The following is a 19,800-nucleotide window of genomic DNA, read 5'->3' on the forward strand; positions in this document are numbered from 1 at the left end:
AGCCGGAATCTCTCCACTGACATCACTTGTGATGTCAGTGGGGCCGGCACCAAACGATAGGCGTTCACATGGGAACGCCTCCGTTTGGGCAGCCACCCCCCCCGGCCCGCCCACCAAAGGGGGCGTGCTGTCACTCAACATCGACAGCATGCCCCCTTTGGTGCGAGACCCGGAGCAACGGTTTGCCCGTCGCTATCCGGGTCTTGCGCATGCGCACGACGGAGCCAGCTCCGTCGTGTGCATGCGCTCTGGGCCACCATCGACCCGGTTACAAACGCACAGCGCTTGCGACCGGGTCTGAATCAGGCCCTCTATAATACTGATTGGTGCATCTTTATATGCCACCATTGGTCGCAGTATTTGCACCAGCAGTTTCTCCGTCTGACCACGGCCTCCTATGCTTGCAGTTGTGCATCTGGGAACGCAGCTGCATTGATATGCCAAAACAATCCCATGATACACCAACTGAATAGACCATTTTTCGTGCACTACTAGCCATTTCCCAGGCACCGCCCATCTATTTTCCACAACATTTCTGATATCGTCTGTCCCGATCGCAACATCACCTTTGTGCATTCAGTCTGTGTAACACATGTGCTGTAGGGTTTTTCAAAAATGTTCGCACATGTGCAATTACAGATAAACGCTCAACTACATGATCAGCATTTTGTGCGGATTGTGTGTAATTTCTTAATTTTAGGCCATGGAAAAGGGGAGTTGTTTTAAGTTTCCTGTGGTCTTCGTTATCTGCTGCAGTATCCCCCCTATATACATCCAGGGGCTACTTATCTGCTGGTACCCCCCCGAAAATTGATGTTTTTGGAGGATATACCGCAAATATTAACTGATAAAATAGGCCCTTAAATGAGGTATGGATGTGGCTTTATTTGAGGAATCATATATTTTCTGCATATTTGGTATAGATCAGTGGTTCTCAAACACGGTCCTCAGGACCCCAAACAGGTCATGTTTTCCAGATAACCCAGCAAGTGCACAGGTGTATTCATCGCTCACTTACACATTTTAAAAGATCCACAGGTGGAGCTAATTATCTCACATGTGAATCTTTGAGACCTGGAAAACATGCACTGTTTGGGGTCCTGAGGACCAAGGTTGAGAACCTGTGGTCTAGAAGATCCAGCATTTTCTGTATATTTTAGTGTGATTCTGGCTGTTATACACACTGGCTTTCTTGGAACAATCCTGCTCCCTGCCATCAGTAATCTTTAACTCGGGAGGTTAGTATTGGTAGGATAGATCTGTATTACAGGATATCTGTATCTTGCACCCAAAAGAAAGCAACATGCAGCAATTACAGACAGAGCGCTGTGTCCTACAAAGCGGCTATGTGTGTGCACCAGTAGGGTTATATGGAGCTGACATGATCTCCGTCCTGCCCTCAGCCAGGAACCCCTCAGGCAGCCAGTTATGAACAAGCAGCGCTGCTGCTCCGGCCTGTGCAGAGGAAGACAGTCAGTCAGTGACCGCGAGTCTCACCGATCATCAGATCATGAGGAAGGTTTGACCCTCCCCGCTGCCTGTTAGATGCCGGCCGGGGCAGCGACTCAGAGCTTCCGTCTGGCACGGTGATTGGACGGACCGCTGACAGCGCGCAATCTGATTCGCTGGCAGGTCGCCATGACAGCCAGAGGCGGGGTTCGGGTGCCAGGCATGGAGCGCTCAGCAGGTGCAGGGTCGGCGGTCCGGAGGTCTAGACACAGTGCGACCGGCTCTGGATCGGGCCATGGCGGCGGCCGGCGGGAGGAGAGCGGTGGCAGTGACCGGAAGACGCCGCGCAGCAGCCGGAGCTTGGTGTTCGGTACCGGCGTCCCCGCTGTGCTGCTGCTGTATGCGCTGGGGATGCGGGGGTTGGTGCACCTCTCCCTGCGGCAGCTGCTCACACCGGGCTCCCGCAGCTCCGACTTCAATGCGACCAGCTCCAGGTGACTGTATAATGCAGTGTGTGTGCCGGGTACCCGCCTCTGTGTAGTACATGGCTTGTCATCTGCACAGCTAGTGTTCCCCAGCAGCAGTAACTGCCCATGTTTTCCGGATTTCTACACTCGGGCACAGGTTGGAATGAAAATCTAGTAATGTATAGGAGTAAATGATGATCAGCAATTTGCTCCTAAATGCCAGAAAACAGATGAAAATGGACGTCAGATAAGTTTGTTCAATGTTTGACCTAAACAATTTATTCAAACAGTTTTTGTCCATTTTCCGGCGTCTGGGAGCAAATTGCTGATTGTCATTTGCTTTCATACCTTACCAGATTTTCATTCCAACCAATCAACTAGTTGGCTGGTTGGCCAGATAATCTTTAGATGTGTGGCCAGCTTTACTCTGCAGCTCACTCGCTATCCCACCTGCTGCTGCTTTCGCACAGAAATCCTGAAAACATGAGTAGAGGTGAGCATCGGGTGCTGGAGCTGCTGCTGCATACTAATGAGGATCTCTGTGCATGCTGCCTGCCCACACAGACTGCTGCCCACAGTGGGGGGACAGGTGGGTGATGTGCTCAGTGACTACTACCGAGTCATTCCATACAGACCGGGGCCCCTACTCACTGTGGGAGATGCCTCGTATTACTGTCTTCCTTGTGGGGTCTTGTCTTGCACTGTAGTCTGTACTGATGTGTGCTGGCAGTGAATCTCCAGCTAACACTACATACATGTAATATGTATTTATAATAAGCTCCCTAAGCAATTTGTCAGGCTCCATATATAATGAGAAAGACAGGCATGCATTTATTTATACGTTTTCCTATTTTCAATCACAAGTGCTCTGCCAAGGTCATACAAACATAGGAACATCACCAGTGTGTAATTGTGTTCAGCTTGATTTGATGTTTGTAATGTCGGCATTCTTACTGTCGATTCCACAATTTTGACAGGTACAGTGTGTTTACATGTTCACAAGGATGACACACTTTTAACATGGACCCCAACCCCATACTTGTTTACTTTATCTTTTTCCTCTCCAGAGATGCAAATGACCAGTCTGGGGTCATGGCAAGTGGTGAGGGGGAGAAGCAAAGAATGTCAAAATGTTAACCATGCTGACATGGTAACATTTGACATCCTGCTGTTGACATTATGACTATCTATATAGACAGAGCATTCTAATTTTTCCTTTGACTTTGAAATTACCTGGGATGAATGCTCAGCACCAACTCATCTGCCCTATTTAGTCACACACTTGGAGCTGCAGATCTCACAGCCAGAGGACCTAGCTGAAACTCACTTTGGGGTGAGTGAAGACCTGTACGTTGGTGCTGCTGTGTATGTATGTGAAAGTAGAGAAATGACAGAGCAGCAGTAGAACTAGTCTAGCCACTTGCTGAAAGTGATCTCTCAACCCAATCCTAATCTGATCAAGGTGTCTCATTAATGTGGGTGGCAGTGTTTATTTCAGATTGTGTATGCGGAGAACATATTGCAAAATGGTCTGATTTGTATAGTCTGTTCCTTATGAATGTTATTAGGTGGAGCTGCATATATGAAATTGCCTTAAAGGGTTGAATCAAACTCTCAACGGCTTCAAAGACTGTCTGCTATTTGTATCTTGAGCTCCTTATTATTCTGTACTATATACACAATATGCTCTTGCTTAGGGAAAGTCATAGGGGTCAATCCAATTACCTGCGAATGCATCGTGGGTACGAGTTGGCGCGGCACATCTGCACTTTACGGCAGCCTGAATTAGCTCAAAACTGCTAGCAGCCCCATAGGACAGAGCAAAAATGAGCTAATTCGAGCTGAGTGCGGGCCGCGAGGGTGCAAGATGTGGTGCCTGTGCCAGCGTTTTAATGCCATGGCAACTTGCACCCTTCACAGCTAATTGATTTGACCACAATGGTGGGTATTCAATTTGGAGGAAAAGTCCGTGCTGGACGTTTCGCTCCACATCGGAGGTTTTCCGGAGATAAAGTATCGGGCGCGTGCCCACTTTATCCCCGTATTCAATTAGGAATGTGTGAAAACGGGAGCCGGTGGAAAGGTAAGTTTTGCAAAAAAACAGGAATTTTCGGGAATTGTCCCTGGGAAAGATGTCCAGACATGGGGGATCACTATGGGTACCCCCATTTTGGTTACTGAGGGAAAGTCGGGTTTTTAAATAGCCGCGGCAGGTGCTTTTTTGCGGCTGTGAAGAATAGCACTTAGATTTTTTTTTTTGCAAAAAAAAAAAAACCTTATGCCCATCAAATTTGGGGTACATGAAAAAGGGTGTAAGCATATTTTTAAGTCCCTAAAGTGCATTTTGAAAATTCTTCCAAATGCACCTGCCGTTACCACCCGCATTCTTTAAAACACCTGCTGCATACTTGGGAACCCCCCCTGAATTAATTTGGCAATTTAAAAACTTGTTCTCCATATTTTTTTTTTTTTTTTTCTTTACTCCAAAACTAAAATAATTTTTTTGGGGTGACCCTTTTTTTTTTTTTTTTTTTTTTTTGACACAGTTCTTTTTTAGAGGCTATTTGGTGCAGGCTATTTTTTTTAAAGCTGCACCCCTAAACCCCAATTCTGCACTTTTTTTTGCCATGTAAAACATGGTGATAACTTTTCGCACCGGCGAAAGTCTTCGAAATTGAATTCGGCGATAATTGAAACAGGCGAAAATGACATCGGTGATATTCCCACATTTCGCAGACTAATTAAATACGGCCCATACTGTATACTCCCACAATATAGGAGTCTGACTTGCTTTTTAAATGATAACTATTTAATCCTCTTTCCTGCTGCTAAGTACATATTTAATAATGACCACATTGTGCTTATTATACAACTGATTCATACTGATTATAATGTCTTCACACCCTATTATTAAACACTTGCTATTTAATTTTACAGTCCCTGCCAACAGGTGGAATCAAATATGCTGGACGTGCAGTCACGGAAATGGACACTTTTAATATAATTTAGGTGTTACAATTATTTTACCCTGGTCCCAATAGGCCATTCTTTTTCTCTACAACCTAATTTCCGAATTGTCCTACTGAATGAAGTCATTGTTAATGCCAGACAAGGGGATTTTATGACATGTTCTAATCCTAATGCTTAATCACTCCTGTTCTTGCCTACATAAATGAATAGTTTTAGACCTTATGCATACACATTAGAAATGCTAGCTGTGGATCTACATTAATCAGTATGCATCAGACTGTGTAATACTAGCCTAAGGGTGTTATTCAGAAGAGCCTTTTCAGTACTTTCTCATAGAGAACGTGATGCAAATACAGCTAGCGCAGCAATAATTGATTTGTGCTGTGTATGGTGCTTGCACAATGTTTTGCTGTTTCCTTTGCTGCCCATGTGACAGGTATTTGTGGGTACAGAGGACCTCATTCAGAGCCGGACGCTATTTGCACTCGCTCGTTCAGAAAAAAGGGGTGGCTATTCAAATGAACCGTTTGCTCTTTGTGGTCTGTTCACGCCTCTAGGTCTGAACGAGCGAACAAAACATGCGGTTGTTTTTTGGAAAACTACGCCCCCTGGCCGCTCGCATCCTACGTCATATCCGCTATTTATTAGATTAATCGAGTACATCGACCAGCGTATGAACTGCTCGCTATTCTTGTGGTTGGTTTTTCCTACCGCAATCTTGCGAGCAATTCTGACTATAAAATAACCCAGTGACGTGGTCAATGACGCTGCTGTATTAATTATGCACACCCTTAAAACGCCTGTTTTGACCTTTAAGCACGCCTGCGTTTGGATCTCCACTCCCCGTTTTCAAGCACCTTCCCCCGTTACCACCCACATACGCCTCCTCCTGTCACTCAAAATAGCAGGCATTCGCTATTTAGCAAACAAACGATTTTCGGCCGCACTGACTGGTTTGCGCATGCGTATTACGATCCGTACGCATGCGCAGTTGTGCAAACATCGCTCGGAACGAATGAGCGGCCGCTTACGAGCGGCTCTGAAATGAATCGGGCCCAGAGATCACTGATTCCTGTGCATGCAGTATTGCAGTGTGCACTTCTGGTTCTAAACAGTTCTCCTTGTAATAAACACTTGTTACAAAATCAATTACTTAATTCAGTCTAGGTTAGTACAGATGAAAAACCATCTGATTAAAAATGGGTTTATAGCAATGTATCCTGGGTAAATAAGGTGATGCTACGGCTGGTAACTTCCAGCAAATTAGTCATTATTAGATTTTTTTTTTTTTTTTTTAACATAAATAACATTGTAGGTAATGTTCAAAGGTGCTTAAGTGCCCTTTCCCCTCTATTTTGCACCATGTTCCTTTATATTGAGATACATGCAAGTATAATTTTTAGGACTATGTTACACACAGATTTTCAGTTGAGTGACTTAAGTGTTCTTCCATTGGAGATAAGGTTATACATTTATCAAAGTGTTTTATTGGTGACAAAAAAAAAGGGGGGGAGGGGGTTGTATATACTCTTCACAATAAAGGATGTGTTCGGGCCATTCTGGACCTTATTTTTTTTAGATCAGTTCTAACCCTTTAGAGAGATAATAATAAATGATACTATCCCTCTTGGGTGCCCATCGGAGCAAGTCAATTGTTACTCAGGACGTGTGTGCAAAAAGCGGCTAAACTGGTCTAAAGTACTGCTTTGGGTGCCCAAAATGCTGACTTATCGCACATTTCTGTTCACCACTTCGGGAGGCTGCGAGCAGAAATGTGCGCAGCTGCAACTATTCACGTCTGATAGGAGCAACATTTGAATTTCCACTGTTTGTGTTTCTGATTCTGCCTCATCTTTGACACCTCTATCAGCTGGAGTACCACAAGGCTCAGTCTTGGGTCCTCTGCTTTTCTCAATCTATACCACATCTCTTAGCAAACTAATCCGCTCTTTCGGTTTTCAGTATCATCTGTACGCTGACGATACTCAAATCTACCTATCCTCCCCAGATTTGTCACCATCTGTACTGGTCCGTGTCACTGACTGTCTTCCTACCATTTCATCTTGGGTGGCATTTTCCACCTCAAACTTAACATATCTGTAACAGAATTAATTCTATTTCCACCGGCCAAGAGTAGAACCAGTTATCTGTATCGCTGTTAATAACAAGCAACCCCAGCCCGTTGCCTAGATGTCATCCTTGACTCTAAACTGTCCTTTGTTCCCCACACTCAATCTGTCTCAAATGTTACATTCATTTAAAAAAAACATATCCAAAATTCTACCAATATTTAACACTGATCACTGCAAAAACTTTAATCCATGCACTGATTATTTCCCGCATTGACTATTGCAATAGTCTCCTTACTAGTCTTCCCACTACAATCCATTTTGAATGCAGCTGCGAGGCTGATCTTCCTCGCCAAAAGTTCATTGTCCGCTGAGCCGCCCTGTCAATCCATCCATTGGTTGCCGGTTTTCTATTCAATAGAAAATACTTTTACTTACACATAAAGCTATTAACCAAACCACACCAACATACATCTCTTCAGTTATCTCAAAATATCTCACAACTCAACCTCTCCTCTCTGTACAAGATCTGTGTCTCTTATCCACACGCAGTACTTGTTCCCATTCAAGTTTGGAAGACTTTTTTCGGGCTGCACTCACTCTGTGGAATGCCCTCCCAAGTACAATAAAGCTGGGTACACACTAAACAACGCGTGTACACAGCGATGCAACTCCCCACCCCAGCCGATACACACTAGACGATCCGGTGCCCAGCCGCCTGATATGGCGGCCCCTGCCGCATCCTGCTGTATGGGGTCATCAGCCGCATCGTCAGGTAATCCTGCATGTAGGGCCGACCTGACGATGCAGTTGACTACCCCACGGACGTACTCACTGCATGACATAGTCAATTTGAATGATTTGTCTTTTCGATAGGTCGGAATCAGCCAAATCGTTCAAAATATTGTCTAGTGTTTACTCATCGTAATACTTTCCACTAGTCTCCAAACCCTTATGCGTTCCATGAAAACTCTCCCCTCTTCAGACAAGCTTAGCAGATTCCAGAACTGCCCACATAACCTTCATAGCTTCCCTATATTATTACATCCCATCTTACAGTCCAACCTCATATATTTTCACTTTGACATCCTCCCAACCCTAGGCCAACATTCCTGTGTTACTACATCATTCAGCCCACCAGGAACCTCTGCAATCTGGCTGGACCAATATGCAATATGTAGCACCTATCCTTGTGTATCAATGCCTAATTCCCTATAGATTGTAAACTTGCGCGCAGGACCCTCTTTCCTTTCCTTTGTCTGTCTGTTATTACCCAGTTTTGTTCTACTGTTGTTGTTTCCAATTGTAAAGCCCAATGGAATATGCTGTGCTATATAAGAATTGTTAAATAAATTGCTGCATTGGGCGCCCAAAATAAATACCTGTGGTAAAAACAATTGAATTGCCCCTTACAGCTTAAAACCTACACCTGCACTACATCCCACCCATATCCCTTCCTACCTCTCTGCCATCTTTTGTCCCTTGTTTTGTCATGAACCTCACAGATAATTACACACAGCTGTTCACTTTTAATTGGGTTCTCGGCTATTGACTCTGTAAATGCCCCCATACATCAGAGGTTGATTGCCACAATCGATTGTGTATAAAAATCTTTCCCTTTTTCAATCGATTGCAAATTGCACGATTGCTACAATCAATCTTTGAAGTATGGGGGGCTTAAGACCTAGTCCATTCAGCAGTTGTTAGATTTTCTTCTTACATTGATGTTATGATGGTGGCTTGATAATATAAGGAATTATGAAGAAAAAAAGTGTTTATTTCTGGGCCCCAGCACCCCATAACAAGTGTTTTTCTTTTCTTTGTTCATATACACTTATCAGAAATAATAGTTCTACAATTTTGAAATACAACTATTTAATTGTTAAAACGAAGGAGGAGATGTATTAAGCAGTGTAAAGAATTGATAAGAGAAGTTGCCCATAGCAACTAATCAGCTTTGAGGTAGCCTTTGTCAAGGACGTTCTATAAAATAAGGTGGAAAGTTGTCTTCCCCTTTGTGACAAACACCACAACATTTTATATGGATAAAGGCTGTCAAGAAATATAGTAAAATACTTATTTCTACTTCAGGGTCCATAGGGGGTCCACAGGGTTGACCTTGGGGGTATAGGTTGGGAACCAAATCTGGGCACCACGCAGTTAAAGCTTTCAGCTCCCATGATGCACTGGGTCCACTCTCCCTATAACCCCGCCCCCAAGACAGAGGCACCTCGGTTTAAGTTGATGCCCGGCCGGAGTCGGGTCACCGTTATTGCAGGGGGGGCTGATTAGCAGCCACATAGCTTTATTGTTATGAGTTCACAGTTTCTTTTTTAATTTTTTTTATTACTTTTGGACTCCTCAGAGCGGCAGCGTTGGACTGTCCATAGGACGTCCTAGCTGTCGCTCCGTCACTCCACCGATGCTGAGACGCCAGTACAGATCTGGGGATCTCAGCAGGACCCCAGAGTCTGTACTAGCCGGACTCTGCGAGTGCCCAGGACTGTGGCCGTATCGACGGGGAGCAGTCCGATGGCTCCGGTCTCTGGGGACAGACCGGAGGCACTGGCAGTGGCGGCTGCCCTCCTCCCCCATACCCCGCGTGTCCACTAGACCACCAGGGACTTAACGATCGGCGCAGGGAGCCGGCGTCCCGGAGGTTAATAGCCGGCCAGGGGAGGAAGCCGTCCCTGTTGTAGCGTCTCCTCCCCTTAGCTCAGCGCGCCTTTCAGTGCCTATAGTCTGGCGTCGCTGAGCTGCTTTCTCCGCGGCCCTGCTTCCTCTGAGGTCTCCAGTGGCCATTTTATCTCTGGTGCAGCAGAAATCTCTCAGGATGACAGTTGGTCCAGTCCCCCTGCGTTCCTCACCATCAGGTCAGTGTACACAGCGCTATAGCCTTCCCAGACACTGAATCTGGGCAGTTGAATGTAGCAACATTTTGCAGTATATTATATGTCGTGTATGTATGTGTGTGTGTGTGTGTATGTATGTATGTATGTATGTATGTGTGTGTATATATATATATATATATATATATATATATATATAATGTGTGTATATATAATTTCTGCATTGTATGTGACTTATGCTAGTGCTGACTGTCTGTTTTTTTTTCTCTAACCTGTCAGTGTATGTATATCCCTTTTCTTTACAATCTGCCCAGATACAGGTGTACCTAGGGTGGTTCTGAGACTATATATATATATATATATATATATATATATATATATATATATATATACACACACACACACAGTCAGGTGCATAAATATTGGGACATTGACAGAATTTTAATATTTTGACCTCTATTCACCACCGCAATGGCTTTGAAATGAAACTAACAACATGTGCTTTAACTGCAGACTTTCAGATTTAATTTGACGGTAATAACATCCAAATCAGGTGAACGGTGTAGGAATTACAACGGTTTCTCTATGTGCCTCCCACTTTTTAAGGGGCCAAAAGTAATGGGACAAACTAAACAACTCTAATGGTGCATACACACGATCAGATTTTTCCTTCAGATATGAACGATAACGATTTAAAAATCGTTCAGTCGTTCATATCTGAAGGAAAATCGTTCATATCTGACATGCCTGAACGATGGACGATCAACGATGCGCGTTCCCGTTTGTCAGATAACGATATCTGACATCTGATGGGTTTGCAGTCAGACTTGGACGATTCCATTCATTTTAATGCAGTCAAAAATCGTTCAATCGTTCAAATCGTTCAAATCGTTCAAAACTTTGGTAAAATCGTTCAAATCGTTCAGATCGTTTAATCGTTCAATCGTTCATCTGACAAATCTGACAAGTCTGACAAATCTGACCGTGTGTACGCTCCTTAAGTCTAACTTTCACTTTTTAATACTTTGTTGCAAATCCTTTGCAGGCAATCACAGCCTGAAGTCTGGAACGCATAGACGCATAGAACGCATAAAGCCCTCATCAGCGATAGCTCAGGTTTGCTGTGCCACAGCAACTCTTCCAGTTTTCAGATTATGCCCTTTGGACTGTCCACAGCCCCACTGGGGTTTACCAGATTTATGGGTTTTATGACAGTCCACCTGTTCAGGGTATCCGACTGCTCCTGTATCCGGGCGACCTCCTGTTCTTTACAGGATCACCAGGATTCTTTGAAGGCATTTCCAGTTATCCATTGCTTCCCTTCACTAGCACGAAGGGTTAATCAACTGGGAAAAAGTCCTCCCTGAATTCCTCACAGGATATAATTCATGTGGGAGCCCTGCTGGATTCTCAGAATCGGAGAATCTTTTCTAACTTCAGACAAGATCTCCACTCTTTAACTACGAGCGGGCAGATGTCTCCACAGTTGACAAGTGTCTGTACACTCTGTCATGTGGGTTCTGGAATCCAGGGTGTCTACCTTCAGAAGGGTGGTATATGCTCAGTTCCATTCCAGGCCTTTGCAAAGACTGATTCTCTCCAGATGGAACGGTTTTCTCCATTGGTTCACTGTTTAGAGATGTTCTCTCCGGAGATGTGTCTGTCTTTATCTGGGTGGTTATAGCCACCTCATCTAGGGTAATCCTTACTACGGACGCCAGTCTCTGAGGAGCTGTGACTGGTCCGCACTCCTATCGGGGCAGTTGGACGTCTGTCGTTTCCGTCCTGCCAATTAACTTGTTGGAACTTTAGGCTGTCATGGGCCCTCACTCTGGCCTAACACAGGCTTCATGGTGCACCTGAAACTGTTCAGTCCGACAGTGGCTTACATCTAGGAGACACTGGTCGTTGGGTAGCAATGACGGGAGTGTCACATATTCTGACATAGTCCGAGAGTCTCCTCCCGGCCATCTCTGCAGTGTTCATTCCGGGAGTTCTCCATTGGGAAACGGACTTCCTCAGCCATCACGACGTGCATCCCGGGGACTGGTCTCTTCTCCAAGAGAGGTTTCAACTCCTAATGAGCAGAGGGGGCCTCCCAGAGGGGGTCCTCATGGCCTTCTGAATCGATCACACACTGCCAGTGTTAAAGTCCAGCTCTTGAGGTACTGAAGCAACTTTCGGTGACGCATTGTCAGTGAAGTGGTCCTTCCACTTTGTGTACCTGTTTCCTCCGTTCACTCTTCTTCCTCAAGGTCTTTGGAAGTTTTTCAATCGAGACGGAGGTGCTGTCCTGCTGGTGGCTCCTGATTGCCCCAGAAATCACGGGTACTTAGATTGTCGGAGTCTCCCAATCGATACTCCATTCCTGCTGCTTCACTATCCGGACCTGTTGTCTCAGGGTCCTTGCTTTGCCCTGGATCTGGGTCGTTCGTCTTTGGCTGCGTCCCTACTGTGGTCCTAAGGCTTCCCTGACTCTGTCATCATTGAGATGTTTAGAGCACATAGACCAGCTTTGCTGGGATCTACCACACACTGGCATACATAATTCTTATGGTATCATACCTGTCGCTGCGATCCTCCTGGTGTTTAGGATTTCCAGAAATTCTGGCATTCCTTCCAGCTGGCTTGGGTCTCACCCTCCGCCTGGCCTTCCTGACAGTACGGATCTCTACACTGGCAGTGTGATTCGGATGTGGAATTGCTCCACTCTCTGGTATCCGGTTCATCCTTCAGGGTGTTTTCTGGATTATGTCACCCTTTCTCCCCCCTAGGGGCTCCTTGGGATTTAGTAGTGGTTCTTCGTGCCCTCCTGGGACATTCAGTTGAACCACTGGCTGTGATGGCCATTACTTGGTCTGTTGCTTAGGCTCTCTCTCTATCTCTCTTTCATGGCGTTTGCATCTGCCAAGTGAGTGTCTGAATTGGGAGCGTTCTCAGGTTGCTCCCTCTTCTGGTTAGTCCACCGTGTCAGGGTTGTGAGTTGCATTCTCCCTGTGTCTCTTCCTAAAGTGGTTTTTAAGTTCCATATTATTCCAGAACTTATGGTACTGACATTTCAGTCACCAGTCCTCTCGGCTGGTGTGGCCTCATTGTCTTGGGTCCAGCCTCTCCGGATTTATGTAATCCGTTCAAGTTTTTTCAGGAAATCGGACTCCTTAGTTGTGGTCTTTGGAAAGGAAGGCCGGCCAATAAATTGACATTGGCTAGATGACTTCGTATGACTACCTCAGGGGTCTACACATAGGCTAAGCCTTTCTGTTTTGATTGATACTTATTCTACTCGGGCAGAGGGCCCCTCTCGGGCGGTTCGCTGTGGCGCCTTAGCTGTTCTGCCTTGCTAGGTGGCCACGTGGTCTTCTGTCCACACCTTTTTAAGGTTCTATGCATTGGTTTCCTTTACCTCTCAGGATGCTTCCTTTTGGGCGACAGATTCACCTCTCAGCACAGGAGCATCCCCACCCTTATAAGGACTGCTTTGGGACATCCCCATGGTCAACCCTGTGGACCCCCTATGGACCCTGAAGTAGAAAACAAGAGATATGGTAAGAACTTGCCTTTGTTATCTCTGTTTCTACGAAGTCCATAGGGTCCACAGGGCGCCCGCCCTGACGCACCTGGCTTCATATGGGCTGTGTTACTGGTCACCGGTTTCCCATCTCCTTCTCTGTGAGTATGGTTCTTGAGTGTTCCAGTCGTCTTTCTTTCCTCCTACGGCCTTTGGCTACTTAAAAACTGAGGTGCCCCTGGCTTGGGGTCGGGGTTATAGGGAGAGTGCACCCAGTGCATCCTGGGAGCTGAAAGCTTTAACTGCGTGGTGCCCGGATTTGGTTCCCAACCTATACCCCCAAGGTCAACCCTGTGGACCCTATGGACTTCGTAGAAACAGAGATAACAAAGGTAAGTTCTTACCATATCTCTTGTTTTTCAAATGTCAGTGAACTATATGAAACCTAAACTCTACTAAATAAGTGCGCTTGTACTTTTTTCAATTAAGGCCCTGTGTACATAAGCGGTGTAATCCATTTTCTGTCATGTGTAATATCAGTGCTACTTGAGTACTGTAAGAATTATTGGCTTATGCAGGATCAGCAGTGTCCTCCCCAGGATCCATTTCACGGGCGCTTCACACAGCTTTTTTTTTTTTAACTTGCCACTCGTCACTGTTCTGTGTTATTAGTATTCTTCCCAATTCCCTTCAGATCCATATTCAGACGTACTACATAGTATGAGCTCCTAATGTGAGATGACCATTCTCTGATTCATGTTAGCGAGTCTGGGCATTGAAATCCTGGTGTGGGACTAATGATAGGTGTCTAAATACCAACTCCTATCATTAGCCCCACGCCGAAATCCCGACGCCCGGCATACCGAACGTAGGTAAGCCGAGCGTCGGGAGCGGATAGTGGCGCTGGTGGACTTAGGGTTAGGCACCCCCCCGGGAGGGTTATGATTAGGCTAGGGGAAGGGGGGGTTAGGGTCAGGCACCCCGGGGGGGAGGTTAGGGTTGGCACCCCTTAAGGAGGGAGAGAGTTAGGGTATACTTACTCTGTCGGGCTCTCCATATGCCGGCTTTCAGCGTCAGTATTTCATCCGCCGTGCTGACATCCGGCGGTATAACATACCGATTCCTATTGGATGAGATCTGCTTTTTTCCATATGCTAGAGATGTATTTAATATCAGTGCTGTGAAATCCCATTGCGCTTAGGCCCTTGAAACGGTATTGTATTTCTTTTTATTTTTTGTATATACTTTGTTGCTTCAATAAAAATATTTTGAAAGAAAAATGAAATCTTAGAATACAATGGTGGGAACAAACCCATAAAAACATCCATGCTATTTTGAATGTACTTTGAAGCTTTGGCAGGTGAAAAGCCTATTAACAGTCTATAGGTCTGGCTGAGCTCTAAAAGGATAGATGGGATGCACCAAAACCATTTCCTACAGATATTTCAATATTGAAAATCCTTCCATATGTGCGTTGATTTCTGGCTTCTCCCTGATCCTTTCAGTTAAGCCTGGATATTCCTTTAAAGCTACAGCAGCATTTGGGCAGTTTCACACCTGCTGGTTTTGACCGGCCAGGCATGAATCGGGCCGTAGCCATCCGTGTTTTTCCAGGCACTGTGTGCCTTTAACAAGCAGCGGCTTTGAGCCGCTTTTGTTTGTTTTTTAAAAAAAATAAAAAACAATTGGACATGCGCAGCAGCTGCTGCTGCACAAGCCCGGCCGGCAGAAGGCAGTGTGTGTGTGTGTGTGTGTGTGTGTGTGTGTGTGTGTGTGTGTGTGTAAGGAAACATTGTTTCCATTTACACCACTGGCGTGCAGGGACGGCACAGACACGGCACGGCAGCCGTCCTGCACAGTAGATATTTCTGTGCCGTAGCCGTGCCGTGTGAAAGTAGCCAGCAGATTCCCTGCATTACTATAGTTCACAGCTGGCTGAAAACCGGGCGGCTTTTTGCCACCCGGCCAAAACCGGAAAATGTGAAATAGTTCTTACAGTAACCGCAGTAGCAATGTATTGAACCCACGAAAATGTAACTTGCAAACTTAGTCTTAAAAATCTATCCCTGATAAAAATGTAGTGTTCCCACTAGGCTGTTTTAGCGGGATGCCGGAAACTGCCCTATTTGAAAAGGGCAGAATGCACCCTGCCCTTTTGGCGATGCCCCGTTAAATCAATGTGCTGGGTTTCGTACCCACCCGTGGGTGGGAAAAATTGCAGTGCAGTGATCACCGCCAGTGAATAGATGCACCAAGAGTGATGTAATGGGGACGTGTCTTAAAGACACACCCCCTTTTCTCATGACCACGCCCCTTTTTCATGCGTGATCTAGAGTACCCTCTCTACTGTCTGGGCATCGGACCTAGAGTGAATACTAAAATACTTAAGAGTGTAAGCAAGATCTACATAACTAGCATGTTTTCTGTGTGGTAAATGCAGAGGAATCGGTATGTGAAGCCGGCTGTCGGAATGCTTCCTGTCAAAATACGGACAGTGGCATCCCGATGGTTGGTATCCCGAGTAAGTATACTTACCCTCCCCCTTCTCCCCCTAACCCACCCTTCTGGTAGCCTAAACATAACCCTCCCCGTTAGTACCTAAACATAACCCTCCCCCCTTTCGTGCTAAACCTAACCATCCCCCTTAGGTTTTGGAGGAAAGGTTAGGCCCTAACGCTAACCCTGATATGCTATGTAAATCTAACCCCACCCGTAGCGAACACTAAGGACGCCCTGGACTCGCCTCGTTCGAGCTGGCGTCCTTCTGTGTTCCAGTGTTGGGATTGAGACCGGCGGTATCATAATTACATCCCATGCAGGGGCACTGTAGCCAATGTTCTCCAAAGATTGTACTTGTTCAAGTAATCCTTCTACCTCCTTATTAGAGTGAAGGCTGCAATGCATAGATCTAGTTAGTGGCAGCCATTGTTACCATTTTCTTGTGGAATAGACTTGTGGACATGAGTACAGGCTGTGTGCTGAGCAGTGCTACCATCTATATATAGCAATCTCTGTGGAAGGTGTTTTTCTTTTTTATTAATGTTAAAACTATAGATGTCACTGTCCTATATCAGAAATATCACTGTTGGAGGTGTGCTTATAATGAAAAGTTCCAGAAAATAAGTTTACTGTTTTGGATGGGTTTTCCCAATTGTATCTGATATTTATTATGTAAGAAATAAAGCTGTGATGCTGGAAGCCAACTAATAATAGAAGTATATCAGCTTCCAATGCATCCTATAGAAGCATACAAAGAAGGGAAAAAATAACTAATTACATACAGATGTGTCACCATACACCACCTCTAGTGTTCCCGCTAGACTGCGGGCAGGGAGCTGGGGGTGCTGTCAGGGAGTCTCTGAGCACGCTCCCTGAAAGTGGGAGTGTCCTTGTGACATGGCTCCATTTAGTCATATTTGGGGAGTGCCCAGCCCTTACAGAGGTGCTGGGCTTCCCCCAAGTGCTCTATTCACGGTGAATAGATGCCAAACCCATGCGCACGGTGTCTATTCACCCGTCGGTGACTGGTCACAACAACTTTTTCCACCCGTGGGGACACTGCGACCCGCGGGTGGGGAAGGCTCAGGGCAGGCTGTTTTAGCGGGGCGCCTCTAAAAGGACAGGGCGCATTTTGCCCTTTTAAATCTTACGCAGTGCCTCGCTAAAACAGCCTAGCGGGAACACTACCTATTCTCAAATTGCACCAAATAGTCCTGTTTAGCATGCTACAGGCTTTTCCACTTAGCCGTGCCAAAACACTATTCCTAAGTACGTAGTACTCTACACTAGAGGCCCTATGCCAAAAGTTTCTTATTGAGAAATTCAGAAAGTAAATTGTGCTTATACTGTATGTCATCTCTAGTGTCCGGTATGTTGGGGTGGAAAAGGTTACACATCGGTTTGTCCATATATATAGTTTATGATTGGCAGCTGCCAGCACTTGTTTAGCCTTTCACATGGACCGTAAATAATCTGATTTGGTACTGGAACCACAAACCCCTGGCATCCCTGTAAGTGCCCCAAGGCACTCAGGGCCTGATTTAGAGCCGCTCGTAAGCGGACGCTCGTTTTCTCTGAGCGATGTTCGCACAACTGCACATGCGTATGGGTCGTAATGCGCATGCACAAACCAGTCATTGCAGTCGGAAATCGTGCGCTCGCAAAACAGCGAGGGGCTTCTAATTTGATTGACAGAATGAGGCGTTTGTGGGTGGTAACAGGGGAAGGTGCTTGAAAATGGGAGAGTGGAGATCCGAACGCAGGCGTGCCTAACGGTAAAAAGGGCTTTAATGGGAGTGCATAATTATTAAGGGAGCGTCATCGACCGCGTCACTTGGTTGTCTTTTAGCCTGAACTGCTCGCAGTGATTGCGGTAGGTAGGAGATGATGTGTGTTGCGAATGGCAAAGGGGCGTCTTTACAAAATGGCAAGCGCGTTTTTCGCTTGCTCAGACATAGAGGCGTCAACAAACCGCAAAGAGCGAGCGCTCAATTTAAATAGCCGGCCCCTTTTTTGGAACAACCGTCTGCAAATAGCGTCCGGGTCTGAATCAGGCCCTCAGTTTACTTACAGCAGTGGTTCCCAAACTAAGGGCCTGATTCATAGATGTATGCTACCCCAATGGTTAGCGCACATCTCGTATGGTGGGAGGACTGCGCATGTGCAGCCCTCCATCTGAGAGTTTGCTCGCAGAGCCTCCTAGCCACACCCTGATTGACAAGCTGCAGCATTTGGGAGGCGGAGCAGGGGCATTCCTGGGCAGCGTTCTGGGAGAGACGAGGTCAGGGTCTGCGTTGGTGGATGCAGACTTCTTGGCTTTGGAAGCTGCCTTACCACAGCCCGGCCAAAGGGGCAACAATCGCGACCGATGATTGCGATAATGCTAATGGTGATCCCAGGCTGTGACCTTAGTCGCAGCGCTGGGATCATGCTGATGCAGCAAGGTAGTGTCTGTCATCTCTTTCATTATTTGCATTATAAATGGACGGAATTGCAAAGCCGCTTATGTGTGGCTCTGCGTTTCCGTCCATCTCTGAATCATCAGGACCTAAGACACAAAATTCAGGAAAAAGTACACAATCTAGGGTAAATTAGCAAAAGACAGGTCCTATACGAGTTATCTGCACCATGCATCGTTATGCTTAATCTGCAATTTATACTAATTCCTTTACTAGGAACTTAGGATCAGTATTTTTGTAGCAAACTATAAGCATAGTAACACACAAAATGGAGAAAGTATACAGTCTGTGTAAAAAGGCAAGTGACAGGCCTGATGCAAGTGACCTCCTCCATTCATCGTTATGCTTTGTCTGCGACTTTAAACTAAGTACTTAGGGCCTGATTCAGACCCGTTCACTAGATGCGTACGCTCGCTCCCAGTGTATACAAATTCGGCTAAATGATGGCAAGACAGGCGATCGCGTGGCAAGGCATAAGCACGCCCACTATGTCTTGGCGTGTGATCACTTTGTGTATGCAGACGCCCACCAGTCTGTCTGTCTGTAGACTCCCACTAGCGCACGTCATCTCCAGGAAGTATATGCAACCATCGGTAAATCGGGTTCCATTGGAAGTGAACGCAGCGCTTGAGGTTGACTATACCCCCTACCACAAGCACTGCAAGCACTTCAGTGTATAATTCAACCAGGTGACGTGTACTATGACACTGGCTGTTAATTATGCACGCCTCTGAAACGGCGTTTAGATGCTCAGGAACGCCTGCGTTTGCACCTCCTCTCCCCTGTTTCCAGTGGCCGCCTCCTGTTACCACCCACAAGCTGCTTGACCTGTCACTTATTCAGCTGGGCTGTCTCTGCTGGGCGAGTGAATGCTTCCCGATCGCTCAGCCTAGTTCTCGCACTGCGATGCATGCGCACATTGCAAAACATCGCTCACTCCGATCACTTGCTAGTGAGCGGGTCTGAATCAGGCCCTTAGTTCACTGTATGCAAAATAACATGCAAAATTGAGAGAAAAATGCTCAGCACGGGAATAGCACCAGGCTTCTCACTCCATATGGCGTAAAAAGGATGGGTGTATGAGGGCACATCTGTATTGAATCCATGTGTGGCCTTTAGTAGTTCCCTCATAATGTTCATTATAAGCTCATTAGGGGGAGATGAAGCAAAACTTCTAAAAAGTGGACAAGTAAAGAAATTGCCCTTATCAACCAATCAGCTTCTAGCCAGCATTTGTCAAATACATTTTATAAAATAAGTAGAAGCGGATTGCATGCTATTTGCAACTTCTCTGCTCTTTTGAAGCTTTGATACAGTTCCCCCCTTAGATAATTATAGAATAGATTATTAATATGCTTTGTTACATGTAATCACTATAGTTTTCTTTGCAGCTCTTCAGGTTTCTTAAAGTGCACCTGTCACAAATACACACAAAGGAAGCATTATTCTTTTAGTTGGCGTTTCTATAGGCTAAATATTGGTTTATACATAAAATGTCGGCGCACTCTGTGTGTGGTGGACAAATGTACA

The 19,800-nt window shown here is 45.8% G+C and overlaps 1 protein-coding gene across 2 annotated transcripts in view; it reads left to right on the forward strand.

The window, feature by feature from the left end:
- The first annotated feature begins 1,105 nt into the window (after positions 1-1,105).
- Positions 1,106-19,800, forward strand: part of ERMP1 (endoplasmic reticulum metallopeptidase 1) — a 71,238-nt gene continuing 52,543 nt past the window's right edge. The window contains exon 1 of one of the 2 annotated variants that reach the window (XM_088476625.1): positions 1,106-1,238. Coding sequence is in view for 1 of the 2 variants with exons in the window: in XM_088476624.1 (XP_088332750.1) it covers positions 1,639-1,943 (305 nt within the window). In the remaining variant the exon portion in view is untranslated. Of the gene's footprint in view, positions 1,239-1,432; positions 1,944-19,800 lie in introns of those variants that run through there. The other variant, XM_088476624.1, reaches the window with a different exon arrangement.

The sequence above is a fragment of the Taudactylus pleione genome, unplaced genomic scaffold (assembly GCF_031769625.1).
Source record: "Taudactylus pleione unplaced genomic scaffold, aTauple2 ptg000190l, whole genome shotgun sequence".
NCBI classification, from domain to species: Eukaryota; Metazoa; Chordata; class Amphibia; order Anura; family Myobatrachidae; genus Taudactylus; species Taudactylus pleione.